The 15,350-nt window shown below is 43.6% G+C and overlaps 1 protein-coding gene across 2 annotated transcripts in view; it reads left to right on the forward strand.

The window, feature by feature from the left end:
- Window positions 1–15,350, forward strand: part of BMPER (BMP binding endothelial regulator) — a 260,244-nt gene that overhangs the window by 25,533 nt on the left and 219,361 nt on the right. For both annotated transcript variants that reach the window (XM_065883649.1, XM_065883651.1), the window contains exon 3: window positions 5,336–5,435. In XM_065883649.1, coding sequence (XP_065739721.1) covers window positions 5,336–5,435 — 100 coding nt within the window. The remainder of the gene's footprint in view (window positions 1–5,335; window positions 5,436–15,350) is intronic.

Below are 15,350 nucleotides of genomic sequence, written 5' to 3' on the forward strand. Positions count from 1 at the left end.
AGTCCAGCCCCATGGATATTTGCATTTTGATAGGGGAATCCACCTATAGGGCCCCTCCCTAAAAAAGACTACAGTGAGGAAATGACACAGGGGTGTGTGCATATATGCAGCAAGGCAGGGTAGTCTGGAGGGTTTTTAATTTAGGAAAGAGAGTCACTTCTACCTCTTTATCCTCTCTAATGATATCACCTGGCCCATGTGCTTTATTGACATATTTTGTTGTTCATTTGGGGCAGAAAAAAATATTACAACTTCACGGCCTTCTTGATTTTCTGAAAAAGGATTTGGCACTTAGAATTTGCAAGTTCGCCAAATGACCGCTATTTGCCTCCAAGGCAGGCTTTGCTTTCATAAAAGCCAAGGATGGAAGGAAAATAACACCATCTTCTAGAGGAAGAGACTCATGTGGTCTGCCACCTTCCTAATATGGCTAATCACATGGAGGATCAGCAGGCAAGGCACCAGGTATTTTCATTTTCCTTATTTCGAGAGATTTGTGTTGCTGTTTCATAGTCTAGAAATACCGCATCTGCCAGCCGACGTTTCTCCCTGATCACTCTCATCATATCAGCTGCTGTGTTGTCCTCTCCAGATTTTTTATTTTATTATTATGCTTAAATATAAATGAAAGGTCAGGTAATACTTTCCATAGTCCATAATAGGATTGCGCCTGGAAGAATCTTAGAAAAAAAAAATATCTTCAAGACACTGGCTTGAAATAAAACAAAAACATCTCAAAAACCTTTTTTTTTTTTTCTCGTTGAGAAAAGCAAACCGGAAAATCTCAGAATGGCGATTTGCTATCTTCTCTAACCAGCTGCCCCCCTCCTCCCCGCGCTCCGCGCCGCCAAATCAGCGAGAGATCATTTCCCTCCATGCCAGACACTGAAAAATGCTCAGGAGGCACTGGCGGGTCTCTTGGCACATTTCCTAAGCCCAGGGGACTCTGTGCTGCCATCTAGTGGCAGACCTTAGATACAGCAAGCTGGCTGCTGGAATCCTGTTTGAACTTGGCTGCGCCGGAGCTGTGGTTTGGCTCCCGTCCCTATAGAGCTTTGTTGCCAGCTATGTAAGTTTTTTTCTTTATTACTCCCTATGCCCCTCTTTTCTTTTTGTTTGTTGGCACTTCATTTCATGTGCCCCCAGAGGCTGTGTTTTGAATTTTGATATATTTGGTCTTTCTGAAAGGAGGCAATAGTGCAAACAGATGCCTTTGACAACAGGTAAATCACAGGCTGGCTGACCCTAGAAAGTGGTAAACATGGAGAGACGGAGACTGAGAATGAAAAATGTGATGGCGTTTATTACTCGTAGGCACTGGCTAGGTTGGTTTTTAAGAATGTTCTGACATTTTCCTCCAGAGCATTTTTACCACCATTTCTGTGGCTTAGATTTGGGGAGACTCAAACTCAGGTTGGAATCTTGGGGAAAATTTGCTTGGGGATGTGAGTCTGGCTGTCAGAGGTGTGATAGGCATAGATACCTATCAATATACAAAATAGTGCATCTTTCCTTGTTACCAGAAAACAGCTGGTGTTTGTAGACCTTCCCGTGGTTGGTGATGACACAGCTCTTTGGAGCTATTCAGCTCTTGTTAGAGAGCTCATTTCACCACCTGGAACCACCTGGAAGGTATTAATCTCTCCTGGGGCCTTAGGACTATGACATTCTTTAGTTCTTGTGTGTATCCTGCATGCTGGGAAGTAGCAAAGTGCAGCATTTAAGCACGTGCCTTTGGAGTCGGACCTCTATTTGTATTCCAGATCTTCCTCTTGTGTGACCTGGGCAAGTTTACTAATGTTGGTTCCTCATCTGTAAAATGGGGATGATGTGGAATTTTTTTGTGAAATAATGCATATACTATTCTTAGCACAGAGCCTGATACATAGAAAGTGTTCAGTAAGTGTGAGTCAGTGTCAGAAAACGTTTTGTGAATGAAAACGTGAACCAAATGAGCCAAGACCTTGAGTAAGAGCAGAGGACACTTGGTGCACGTGGGGATGAGGCGGCCAGTGGAGAGGGAGTCCTGAAGACACGGCTTTGCGTGTGCCCCTTCTCACCAGAGCTGCTGGCTTGAAGACTAGTGTTTTTGTCTCTTGACAAAATCAGGGAAAGCAAAGCGAGTGGTCTTAATTAACCTGTGCTTGAATTTACTCGGTAGCTGCTGGGCTCAATTAAGAAGATGGAGGAATCAGCCTCTCAACAGCGATTCTCTGCAGTTTTTCTTTCTTTCTTTGAGGGCCGGGGACTCTGAGCTTGTGCTCTATATCCATGCAACCAGGCAGCTGGGAAATGATCAGGTCTGGCAGCTCTGTACCAGCGTGACCCTTGGTAGATATAAAAAAACTCCAAGTGTTATCAGAAGGGGGAAAAAAACCTCACTAAACCTACAGCTAAGGTTTAGGTTTATTTCTCTCTGTGCGAGTGTGTGTGTGTGTGTGTGTGTGTACACAAAAAATTCCAGAAGTGAATCTACCAAGTCATCTGGTTGAAATAAATTTTCTGCTGAACTATAATTACGAGCTATTTATTATGGATCTTGGGATCTTGCTATGGATTTTGATTGGCTGCTAGGTTTCTAATTTAGCAAAGAATTCCTATATGTAAGAGACTGTGTGTCTTCCTATACATTAGACCACAAACTTTGACTTTACACCCACTCTGACTACTGTTAGAGTTTTTACTTCCTTGTGTCTGAGGAGTCTTCCTTTCAGAGAGGAGATGCACTTGGGGGTTGGGGGGTAGCTTTTCCTTAAGGCTGCAGCCAGCTTTGCTGAATGCATAAAGCCGAGGTAACAGATGCTCTGAGGTAATGCCCTGGGTGGGGCAGCTGGTATCAAACTATGGCTTTGAGTAACTGCACTTTGCAAAGCTAAGTCACTGCTCATAATACCAAGCAGCATAGACACCTGATCGTTGTTCTAGATTACTTTGGTGGTGGCAAAAGGGCACTATTAATTTTTAAGGATGTACCTCTTTAATTTGAATTGTGACCATAACTATGTATTATGTTTGTATTTAAGAAGAAAATATGAACATAACTCAAAGGGCCATGACTTACAGTGAGTCATGATGCCACCATTATTATGAAGAAGAGAGGGTGAGGGAAGGAGAGTTGCAGGGCTCGGAGCCAGGATACCTGGGTTCATGTTGCAGGCAGCCGTTCGCTCCGGGACTGTGGACAGCTCCCGAGCCCACCTCAGCCCCGCTGGTACTAAGAACGCTCCCCGCACAGCGGTGGTTCTCAGCCTGGGCTGCACATGGAATTACCTGGGGAGCCTGGTCCTGAGATAAATCAGATCTGAGCTTCAGGGAATGGGAGACAGTGCCAGGCTTTGTTAAGGACTGCACACGGGTTCTGATTAGCAGGCAAGGGTGAGGATCACTGCTAGCCCTATGAGAACCTTTATCACGGAACACACACCAAAAAGGGGGAAAGAAGAGGAGACTGGATTACTCAGGTCAGCCACACCTTACAACCAGACACCAATAACCAATAAACGAAGAAACAGAAGGTCTGCACACCAGCCCTGCAGGAGTGGGTACAGTGCTGAGAACTGATGCTCGCTCTTTGAGTGGCCAGGCAGGTGTTGGGACGGCCCCATCAGTGTGTTTACCACATTGGCCTCGGTAATGATGGCCATTTTCTATGTGGGGGCATTTGAGCAGCACCGATCGGGGTGGGCTCATTATTCCCATGCTTCAGTGGCCTTGAAAAGCCATCAGCGCAGTGAGACAACAAGACTGTGTAGAAATAGAGCTGTTGGAATGGCGAGGCTCACCTGTGCCCAGGCTCCATATACCTTACTCTGGGGGAGGAGTGATTGGTGAGTTGGAGGGAGTGAGGTTCTGGGACTCTCGGAGGTTCTGCTCATTCAAAAAGGGAGGAGATGACAATTTGGACTCATTTTAGAATCATTTTAGCCCCTGGGAACATCTTGAGGGGCTCTGCAACTCCTAGGGAATTAGAGGGCAGCACAGAAGGTGACATGTTTTATCTGAGAACTGCTTTAGAGCTAGAATTTGGTGTATGGGCTCAGCTTGGACCCCAGGTCCCCAACACACACACACATACACACACACACACACACACACACACTTAAACACTCTCACACCCCTCACCTCCTCACACCCCTCCTTGGTGCTTGAATAGAAGTGGGGAGATCTTCCTTATTCTTGACATTGAAGCATACTGGTTACACTTGTGAATCTTCCCAAGGTCACTGTCAGGGCTGAGTCAGGATTTCTCCTGCACATATTCCAGGAGGGTTCTGAATTCATCTCGAGGTCAGAGGGCTGGTCAGTTGCTCCTCTCTGATCTGTCCCTAAATCAGGCAATGAATGTGGCCATCCCAGCCTTAACTCAGGGTAGGGCGTGGGCATTGTACACATTTGTGAGCTCAATATTGAAATCCACCTCTGCCACTGCAAAGCTGTATGATCTTGAAAAAGTCATAGACCTTCTCTGAACAGCAGTTTTCCTGCTTATAAACAAGAGATAGTGATAATACTTATCTCACAGCATTTTAATAGGAATGAAAGCCACAGCACTTAGCATTTACTAGAACCTTGTTACAGCTCCAATCTCGTTGAAGTGTTGTGACATAGTATTTTTGGTTCATGTGCATCCTGTTCTCCAAACAGGTATATGCATCGTATTTGGATCTTCTTGAAGTCATGTTAATAGCTAACTTTTCAGGATAAAACCAAAGATGCAAATGCTCACCACACTGTCATTAGCATAAGTGCTAATATAATGCAGCTGTCCCACAGCTATAAAACACTGACTCCTGTGTCTCTGCTTGGCATAGGGAATATTATCTTTTCTCTTACTGAGCCGATTCAATACTCAACTTTGTCATTATTTGAGTTGGAACTTTAGATTGCTGCATTTTAATGCACTCTACTATTAAGGATTGTTGGACGGCTGTGTGCAAATATTTTTGTTCTCACGATGCAGTCCTAGCCCAGGTAGCCCAATGGGCAAAATATGATTTACACAAATATTATCATTTCTATAGTGTGTACTAAAAAGAAACCTTAGAGCAGGGCGGGAGAAAGCCTCTCTCTCTCTCGGAGTTCGGTTATCTAGGTTAAATTGGCTGGTAAAGAAGGGACTTTTCATCCCCTTTCATCTGCCCCTAATCTCAATCTATTCCTGGAAGGATATTTTTGTTCCAGAAAGAGCAAAATCTCATTTGCTATCACAGAGTTTTCTCGCCAAGATGAAGGCAAGATTGGAAGAGGGAAGCTAGGAAAACCTCAGCCGTGTGGTAGGATTCTGGGGATTCTGTTTTGAAGTTGATTTCAAATGTTTCTTGTCCTCTTTGCCTAGAACAAGGAAGTGACCTGTAAGAGAGAGAAGTGCCCAGTGCTGTCGAGAGACTGTGCCCTGGCCATCAAGCAGAGGGGAGCCTGTTGTGAGCGGTGCAAAGGTAATTTATGTCTTGGCTGCCTTTTCTGGCTGTTCCTGCAGGCATTTTAATTTCTCTTTCTCTCACCTTTCTCTTCACTCAGCTCTTGGCTTGGGTGCAAGTGGGTGTTGGGAGGGAAGCTGCTGTGTGTGTGAGTGTTGGGGGGTTGGTAGTAAGGGGGGGGTCCTCCTAGTGGGGGATGAAAGTATGGCGAGCATCTACATCGTTGGTTTATTTTCTGAGGCAAATTGTTAAAATGCCACAGAAGAGATGTAAACGTGATGCCTCTGCAGGTTGGTACCCACGCACGCAAGCCTGTTCTGTCACGAAGTTTCAACACTCAGTTTTTCGAGGCTCTACGCTCGCCCTGCCCACCTCTGCCAGAGGAGTCTTTTAGACCAATTTTTATCATTTTGGTCCCTATTAAAGTTGTTTCTTTCCTTCCAAATGAAATCTAAGTCCTTCCCTTTGTCTTTGAAGCATCTCTAAAACGCATCTCTAATCTCTTACTCCACCCCCATCTCCTGTGGCCCTCCTCTTTCAAACACACTGTTCTAGGTTGCCTCTGCCTTAGCTCAGGTCTCTCCCCCAACCTGCCCAGATGCTGCCTGTGCTCAAGGTCGCCCAGCCCTCATCTGTCACTTTCCTGGTTAAGTTTCCATGGCATCCAGACGTTCACACAGATACTTCAGTGATGTGCGTTTTCATTGTCTTGTTTGCATTCAGTAGACCCTCAGCTCCTCAGGACAGGAGCCAGGTCACGCTCTGATGTCACCTAGTGTATGTCAGTGTATGCAGTGTGGTCCCCCAGAGGTCAAAATGAGCACAGTGGTTCAGGATGTGGGCTCCGGAGTCACACTGCCAAGTCCAAATCCAACAGTCCTGGGTTGCAAAGAGATTTCTCACCCTGAAGATGCATCCTGCGTCGCAGAGTGTTCCCCAAAAGTTCATGTCCATTAGGAACCTCAGAATGTGACCTTAATTGGAAATGCGATCTTTGGAGATGTAATTAGTCAAGATAAGGTCATACCGGATTAGGGTGGCTGCAAATCCAGTATGACTGGTGTCTTTATATGAAGAGCAGACAGAGACACACAGAGAAGGTGGCTGTATAACAAGAGGGGCAGGTATAGATGCCTGGGCTCTGTTGCTGAGATTCAGATTCACTTGCCCTGGGGCGGGGGGCTAAGGCATCTGTCTTTTGAAGAAGCTCCCAGGAGATTTAATGTGCAGCCTGGGTGGGAACCTCTGAAAGAGATCTTGACCAGGTGATTTCTACCCCCACAGAAGAATATCCTTTTTTGGAGCTGCAAAGGGGAGGCTCCCTTCTGTAGAGCTCTCAAAAGGAGTTCCATAGAAACCAAGTAAACTAAAGCGCCATTTCTAGTGATAACCCACAAGTCTCTACGCTCAAGGAGGACTTTGAACTTTTCAACGCACACTATTATATGAAATCCACACATCAAGGATTAATGCCAAGTTGTTTGTGAGTAACTATAGTTATTGTAGTTACTATTTATAGACTTAAACTATAATGTTTAAGTCTATAAATAAATAAGAGGCAGAGGTTGGAGTTGTGTTGCCTCAAGCCAAGGAATGCCTCGGGTTACGAGGAGCTGGGAAAAGGCCAGGAGGGTTCTTCCCTAGAAGCTTCAGATGGAGCATGGCCCTGCCAACACCTTGATTTTGGACTTCTACTTTACAGAACTGTGAGAGAATAATACATTTCTGTTGTCTTAAGCCTCCAAGCTGGTGGTAATTTGTCACAGCAGCCTGAGAAACTGATACCCCAACGTTTTCACTTGAGCAGGTAGAGACATGGAACCTCTTTCTACCCGAGTTCCCTCTCCTGTTAAATGAGGATAATAATTGTGTCGGAGGGAGCTAATGGCGAGACACAGTCAATGTGTTTAGCAAAGTGCCTGGCAGTTAATATAATATAGTAGGTGCTCTGTAAATACCTGATGGACTTGACTATAAAAATGTGTCTTCCAAAAAAAAAAAATGCGTCTTCCAAAGCCTTTTGGAGCAGGAGAAATTAACCATTTACTTCTCACCTCTTTCCTATGGAGTTGGGAGGCAGATGTTTTACTCACATGACTTCTGAGAGCTATTGATGCAGGACCTGAAATAGTAACTTCTTAGGAGTCTCCCAAGCTGATGGTCAGATAAAGTAATTACAGTTAAGAATACATTACTGGGACTTCCCTGGTGGTCCAGTGGTAAAGAATCCGGCTTCCAATGCAGCAGTCGTGGGTTCGATCCCTGGTGGGGGAACTAAGATCCCACGTGCCTCGGGGCAGCTAAACCTTCGCGCCACAACTACTGAGCTTGTCCGCTTCAACGAGAGAACCCATGTGCCGCAAACGACAGTGCCCAGGTGCCCTGGAGTCTGCGGGCCACAACTAGAGAGAGAAAACAACAACAACAACAACAACAAAACCTGCACGCCACAACTAGAAAGAAGCCCGCGCGCTGCAACGGAAGATCCCGCACGCCTCACCAAAGATCCCACGTGCCGCAACTCAGACCTGATGCAGCCAAAATAAATAAATAAATAAAATTAAATTAAAAAAGAAAAGAATACATTACTGAGCCAATGTGTGTCTAAGTTATTGTTGATTCACCTTAAAGAACCTCTTCTATTTAATTCTTTATTTTTTTTACGGCTGATTTGCCATCTTCATCTTGCAAGGCTGCCTCGCCAGTGAGAGATGAGTTGGATGCTACAGGGCGGAAGCAGAATGTGTGAAGGAACAATGCCCGAGGCATTAGGTTCATTTCCAGTTAACTGTAGTACAGGAGGGCACTTTGGGTTGCTGTAGTGTGTAACCCACTTTCCTTCTTGTCCTGCTGTTTCCTTTATCATCATTCTTTCCTTTGATCATCCTAATCTTCCAAGGGAAAATGATACTTGTGACAAATACATTTCATGAGTATTCTTTTTGAGCTTAAGATGATAAAGTCTCTTCAAAGTAAACTGGACCCGAGAATAGACCAGTGAATTCAGCCCCCTGAGTGCTCTTTCTGACAGTAAAGTCCAGGCCTTTTGGGGGAGATCAAAATCCCCAGCCTGCCCTGAGGTGGACCTTCCTGAGACAGACTCCTGAAAAGTGCTGACTTGTCAGGCTGTAGAGGGGGCTCTTAAGATGCCCCCTTCATTTTCTCTATTTCTACTCCATAATACAGTTTTTGTCTCCTGTGTTTTAAGGGACACAGTTGTATTTGCACTGGTTTATTTATGTTTTTCTGATTAGAATAGTTACATATGCTCATAGAAGAAGCTTTTAAAAATAGGCTAAGGGCTTCCCTGGTGGCGCAGTAGTTGAGAGTCTGCCTGCCGATGCAGGGAACATGGGTTCGTGCCCCGGTCCGGGAGGATCCCACATGCCGCGGAGCGGCTGGGCCCGTGAGCCATGGCCGCTGAGCCTGCGCATCCAGAGCCTGTGCTCCGCAATGGGAGAGGTCACAACAGTGAGAGGCCCGCGTACCGCAAAAGAAAAAAAGGCTAAACTGTGGAAAAGCAGAAAATAAATTATTCATAATCCCACCACCCAGTTAACTATTTAATTAACTATTAAATAGTTAATATTCGATATATATTTTCTGCATTTTTTTCCCCATGTCGAAGTGTTTACCTAGTTGATATCTTACTATTGAATTGTGTTATTGTTTTTTATTTTGCTTTTTTTTTTCTTCTCCCACTTAACATCAGGGCATAACATCTTCTCAACTTGTTTGGAAATACTGTCCTTAATGGGCACATAAGATTCTGCGTGGGAACGTACCAACGTTCATTGGGTCATTTCTCCATTCCTGGGCATTTAGGTTATACCCTGGATTTTAGCACTGGGCAAGGGTAAGTACAAGAAGCTGAGACCAAAGAACGTGTGCAGTAAAGGAATAACGACCAAAAAGGGAGGATTACCTCCCTTTTTGGGAGCATTACCTGGGTAGAGAGGAGATCTTGGTGTGAACCCAGAAACCACTCTGGATTTGGCCTCCCAAGGAATCTGGGTAAACCTCTCCTCCCCATCTCGTGTCCTCTGATCACACAGTGGAACAAGGACAGCAACAAATCCTCAGTGTGGTGCAGATACTCTGAGACAACCGCGGCAGCTGTGCTTCTCCTAAGTCCTCTTCCAACGGGCGTGCTCTGTGCTAACACTGGAGGTTTTAACTTTTACTTAGAATGATTCAGTGAGGAGTCATAGTAAAGAGGAGTTTGTTGATAATACTTTATTTTAGAGCAGAATGATGTCCAGGCAAGATTATCTCAGGGTCAATTTTGTTTGTTTTTTTTGCGGTCGACGCATACATTTGACTGTGCTAAATCTGTAACATGAAGCCCATTTTACAGATGAGGAACTGCCTTAACGATTTGCACTAAGTCACAAAAAGTTTGCAATGGCTAGCCAGGACTCGCACCCTGTTCCTACAGACCTGGGGCCCTGTGCCTGGCAGGGGAAGGGCCTGGAACACCCGCGGGCGCTCCCGATCCACAGCCACCGCTGCTCTTGCTCTCGGGGACCCTGTGCCGCGCTGGCAGCGACCAGCGCCAACCGGTAGGAGGAGGAGGGAGGCGGGATGCGGGATGCGGGACATCCGCTGGGGCCACACCGACTTCCGCCGGCGACTCCGGGGCTCCTCCCACCAGGGCTTCCCGCCTCCGGAACCAAGCCCCCTTCTCTGCTTCCGGGGCGGGTCCGGGAAGCGGATTCAGGGCGTTGAAGGGACCTCAAAGCCCCTCCGGCCAGTTAACGCAGGGTGACAGGAGAGCTGATGGACTTAATTCTCCTGTATTTTGAAAGTCATTTGCATTAAGAGGTACCCCCTTATGCTGTTTTTAAAGCTGATCACCAGACAGATCCGGCATCTTGTAAAGGTGAGCAAAGTACGTACCTAACCTGGCAGAATGGGTGAAGGGTGTGGGTCTAACAGGCTTCCCAGCAAAGACACGCCTTCTAGAAAACCTTTCTACCATCAGCAGGCACACGGGAAGGGGAAATCTAGTATTGCTCACCGGATGGAACAATAGTCCAAACCAGTTGCTTTGAGTTTCCCTGGAGTATTGTTTGTGTTTGTTTGTTCTTCCTCTTACCTGAGGGAATTGTGAGTGTAAGCAGTGTTTCTCAAAATGCAGTGGACCAAAGACTTACCTATGATAATGCAGCTTCCTGGGCCTTGCCCAGTAATAGTAGTATCTGAGATACTGATCATCTTCATCAAAACTGCAGGGGCTCGAACATATATATAGTCCTTATGCAGGGCCAGGCACTGGATCTTCACAGCCTGCTGAGGTAGGTACTATCAAAGCCCCGTTTTACACATGAAGTGGTGGCACTGAGAGCCCCAGAGCGACAGAGCTAGTAAATGACAGCGATGGGGGACAGACTGGTCTCACCATTAGGCTTGCAGGCCTGCTGTATCACAAGCTCTGCCCCCGGTTCCCTGAGTCTACATTTTCAGGTCACCACCGGGACTCTCATGGGGGCTGAGGCTTGAGAACCACTGCTACCAGTTAAAGAAAGGAAAGGAAGAGGGAAGGTGGGCCTTTTTCATGAAGGAATGAGAAGCACATCTGTGAGAGGCTCTTGGTCGATATCTGCCCTGGTCAGTGCATCTTTGGGGTGAAGTCTCTTTGCCCCTCGTAGCTGTGATCCTTTGCTCTCCTGCTATTTTGATTTTTTTTTTTTATCATTAGAATGATGGTATAAAAAAGAAAGAAAAGTAGATAATGACCAAGAAAATGTAACTCAAATGTTGAAGTGCTGGTGAATGGTTATCAAAACTCTTCCTAGTTATTCAGTTGTGTAAATAAATGGCGGGGAGGGTGGTGGGACTTGAGCCCCAAGAACTGGCAAAGGACTTCCCATCATTTGCTGAAACTTTTTTTTTCTCTTCCAACTTCTTTCTCTTCCTCTTTCCCTTCCTTAGCATAATTATTTTCAATTTTAACTTTATTTTAACTATTGATGTAGTAGCTATCTCACTACTGCATCAATATATTACCATACTAAAAATTTAAACAAGGGAGTAAAGTCTTTTCTGAGCTACAAAACTCCACTCTTTTCAGAAATAACAACTGTTATCAATTTATTGTGTCTTTCCCAGACCTTTTCCAGTTTATTACGTATACACACATTTATATATAATTTTGTGTGTGTGGTTTTATTTTTACATAAATGAAATTAAATAGTAATTATTCTTTCACAGTTTGCTTTTTAAAAATATCTCTACAGTAATATGATTTAGGAATTTTCCCATGCCAGTTCATGCTTTTTAGTTGTGTGGATCCCATAGCACAGACGTACAATAATTTATTTAACGTCTCCCTGTTGATAGACATTTAGACTTTCAGTTTTATGCCAAGCTACAGGGAACCAACTTGCCATTCTTGCTGTGCCCCAGTGTGTCTGATGCTCAAAGACAAACCTGGAAATCAAAGTGCTGTGGGGAGAGGCATGCACAAGTTAAATTGTAATTGCCTCCAAAAGAGGCAAGGCTAGTCTCCTTTCCTATTCCTTTGAGAGTTTTCAAGCCTTTCTTCCTAAAAGATTATGATAGACTAGAGGAGAAGTTGGTATTATACTTAGCAACATTTAGGCAAATCAGCTGCTTTTGCCTTAAAAACTTGCGCACATAGCCACGTTGCCCATACACTGCCCATAGAGCCAACTGTTTATTTGAGACTGCCACGTGCACACTCCTATCCCAGTTCTTTCCTGTTCTGGGTTTCTCCCATGTTACAAGGGATATTTTCCTCCCCCTTTCTGTGGTTTTGTGAGAAATGGTATCAAGTTCCTTTTAAAGAACCTAACTGAGGGTCAGCAATTCTTTTCTGTTTTTCAGTGAAAGCACTGACAGTTGTCAACAAATTAAGACTTGAATGGTGGTATTTTTGCAAAATTTCACCCAATGAACTGAATTGCAGTAACAGAATCAGTTAACTAAGTTTAGAATATAGGCTAGATGAAGAAAAGGGGACTGTTTTACATGCCTCTTATTTCTAAGAATGATTTTTCAATGAGAAAACATCATCATCCTCATTTTTATCATCTCAGTTATCAAGCATACTTCACATTTGAGGCATTTGAAGACTCTCTGAAGTCACTACTTTTTGTTTTGTTACTTCCAATAGGGAGAAAGTACAGAGAGAAGAAGGCCTCTCATCAGCTCATTCTTTCTTGGACGGTCTCTTAAGAAATTTGGGCCATTTAAAATCCCCATATTAATTTATGCTTATGTTTATATTCTATGTGTACTGATGTATATTTGGGAACACTTGTAATTGGTGTTCATAGTTTATTTGTAATTATGTGGAGTCTCGTTTCATTCCTTGAAATAATTACAGAAGTTTATATTACATCCGTAAAGACTATGCTCATTCTCTCTGGGTCTTTAAGGATCATTCCTATTGTTTGTTTTGAGGCCAGGCTCAGTGATGATATTGTTCCTACAGGAAAACAAGGTCTTCTCTATGTTGGTCACCTTCTGGTGTGATGAAAAGTGGAACCTGCTTGTATTTACCAAGAGCTTTAACCCTTTGAGAAAGCCGTGGCATTTGCTTTTCCACTTAGTGCTGTTGAAGCCCTGTGGGTGGTGAGGTGTGAATTGTCTGGTTGATTTTAAAACCTTTAGCCTCACCTGTTACCTTCATAGTAGTAGTCCCAAAGGGATGTGTTTCCCCACAGTGCTGGATACTGGGTTAGTTGGTTTACGCTCACCACTTAGTCCTCACAACAGCAGGGTCACTTCTGTCTTTCTCATTTTATATATGAGGAAACCGAAGGCTCAGAGAACTTAAATCACTCACTTGCCAAGGTGTTAGTGACACAGAGATCAACCAGAGGGGATCTGAGCCCTCAAGGAGCTTGCTCTACTGGAGGGACAAAAAAATACCCTCCAACGGGGTAAGTTCTCCAGGGAAGGTGTGCCAGAGTGCAGAGGGCAAGGGGAGTGTGCTGGGGAAGGCTTTCCAGAAGAGGCATCTCATTTTTGTGATCAAGAAGGAGTTCATCACATCCAAAGAGAGCTGTTTGCGGGAAGCTCCTAGGTGAAGGTCGTGAGCCACACAGAGGCATGGAGTAGTTCTTAGGCATTGCCCGCCACTCGTGATCACCTAGGGCGCTTGTTAACATATCATTTCCTGGGCTTTTAAGTTTTTGTTTGTTGATTGTTTACAGGAGGGTGGGGGGGGGTCAAACAAAAACATGAAGAATCCTATCATGACTTCTGCTTATTTTCCTCTGAAGAAGATGTTGGTATTTAAAAGGAAGCAGTAGAGTAAATCTGCTGAGACAGAAATATGAAAACTCATATTTCCAAAAGGATTTTTAGGAAGGTTGTGTGTGTGTGTCTGTGTGTGTGTGTGTGTGTGTGTGTGTGTGTGTGTGTGTATAGGCATTTGTGTTCTTGTTTGCTTCAATCGGATGGCTCATATGTTCCATTCATTCATTCATTCAACATGTATTTACTGATCCCACGCCAGGTATTTATTGGATACCTGGCACTGCTTATCACATTGTTCTTACCTTTTATGAAGCCAGATTATTCTTTCAAACAAAAAAGTAAGTAAATTATAACTTATTCTTCTCAAGCAAGTGTTTCAGTGTACTTTTCAGATTATTTTATGCTAATAATTGTCATACATTTTAATCCAAATAGCCTAATAACTGGGCAAAAGATTAATCTAATTTGAAAAATCTCAATATTATTTGATGAAAACAAATGAGATCATTGAGAGGCAAACAGATGGTTTTGGCAGCTTTTCTGTATTTACTCGGACTGAGAATCACCCTTTAATTTGGGTGATTTAATTTAATCACCCTTTAATTTAATTTGATTTCATGAACAATAATGTACTTGTTATCTGAATATATGTTTGTTATTAGTGGATAATAAACAAATAAGGTGTGTTTCAAACATTTATGGGTCAAATTCCATCCTCTTTCTTCATACAGAGTATAAAATATTAATTGTCCACAATACTTTGATGAAAGATATAAGAAAATAGTCTTTCATTTGTCAGGTGGGATTTATTTTCCACCGTCTTTTCTTGTCTTTGATTTCTCTGTGCCTTGTCTCATTTTTCTATGGGTTGTGATCCCATGGGTTGTTTTTTAATAGTTTAATTTTTATACTTGATTTAAAAAGTTCCTATGATGTCTCAGAAAATGAAAAGAAAGAGGCAAACTATAAATATTTGAACACTGATTTCCAAAACTGGACAATCATCCTAGGTTCTGGTAAATAATTAGGGAGCAAAACATGCATGGAGAATTTTAAGGGGATTGGGCTCATTTATAGAGACCAAGTGCTGACCAAAGTAAAACAGAGCTATGAATAATGGTAAAAGATTGAGTATTATTAATTATAGCTTGCCTTTCAAGCAGTACAAGGTCACAAATAAGGAGCTGCTTCTCCTGTTGCTTCGAGAATGACTTGGAAGATGACAATGCCTTCCAGAATATTGCTATGTGGCTGTTTTGGAGGGAGCCAGCCGATTACCATATATATGAATGAGCATTTAAAAAAACTTAAAAAAAATTATTACACTCCCTATGTTGACAGAATAAATTGTCCTGTTGTTTACACGGTTTAAGATGGAATAACCGTGAGTTTTTCCATGCATGTATCAATCTGGTTGTTTGCTTTTAACCAGATTTCTTTTGGCATTTATAACCGTGCATTGTCTGCTGCCCAAACAAAAGAGCAGCTCTCTCCCCAGCCTCGGTTTTCCTTCCTTTTAGACATCACCAAAATCTGTGGTAGTTATTATGTATGATTGACCCGGATGCAGTTTGTCCCAGGTTTCACATTCCAAATAAGGAATGACCTGCCTTAAGGTTAATACTCTACCAGTCATTTTAACTGTACTGTGAGCTAGATTTAGAGAATATTTTGGAATAGACAAACCCCAGTCTTTAGGTTTTC

This window comes from Phocoena phocoena, chromosome 9 (assembly GCF_963924675.1).
Source record: "Phocoena phocoena chromosome 9, mPhoPho1.1, whole genome shotgun sequence".
Lineage (NCBI taxonomy): Eukaryota > Metazoa > Chordata > Mammalia > Artiodactyla > Phocoenidae > Phocoena > Phocoena phocoena.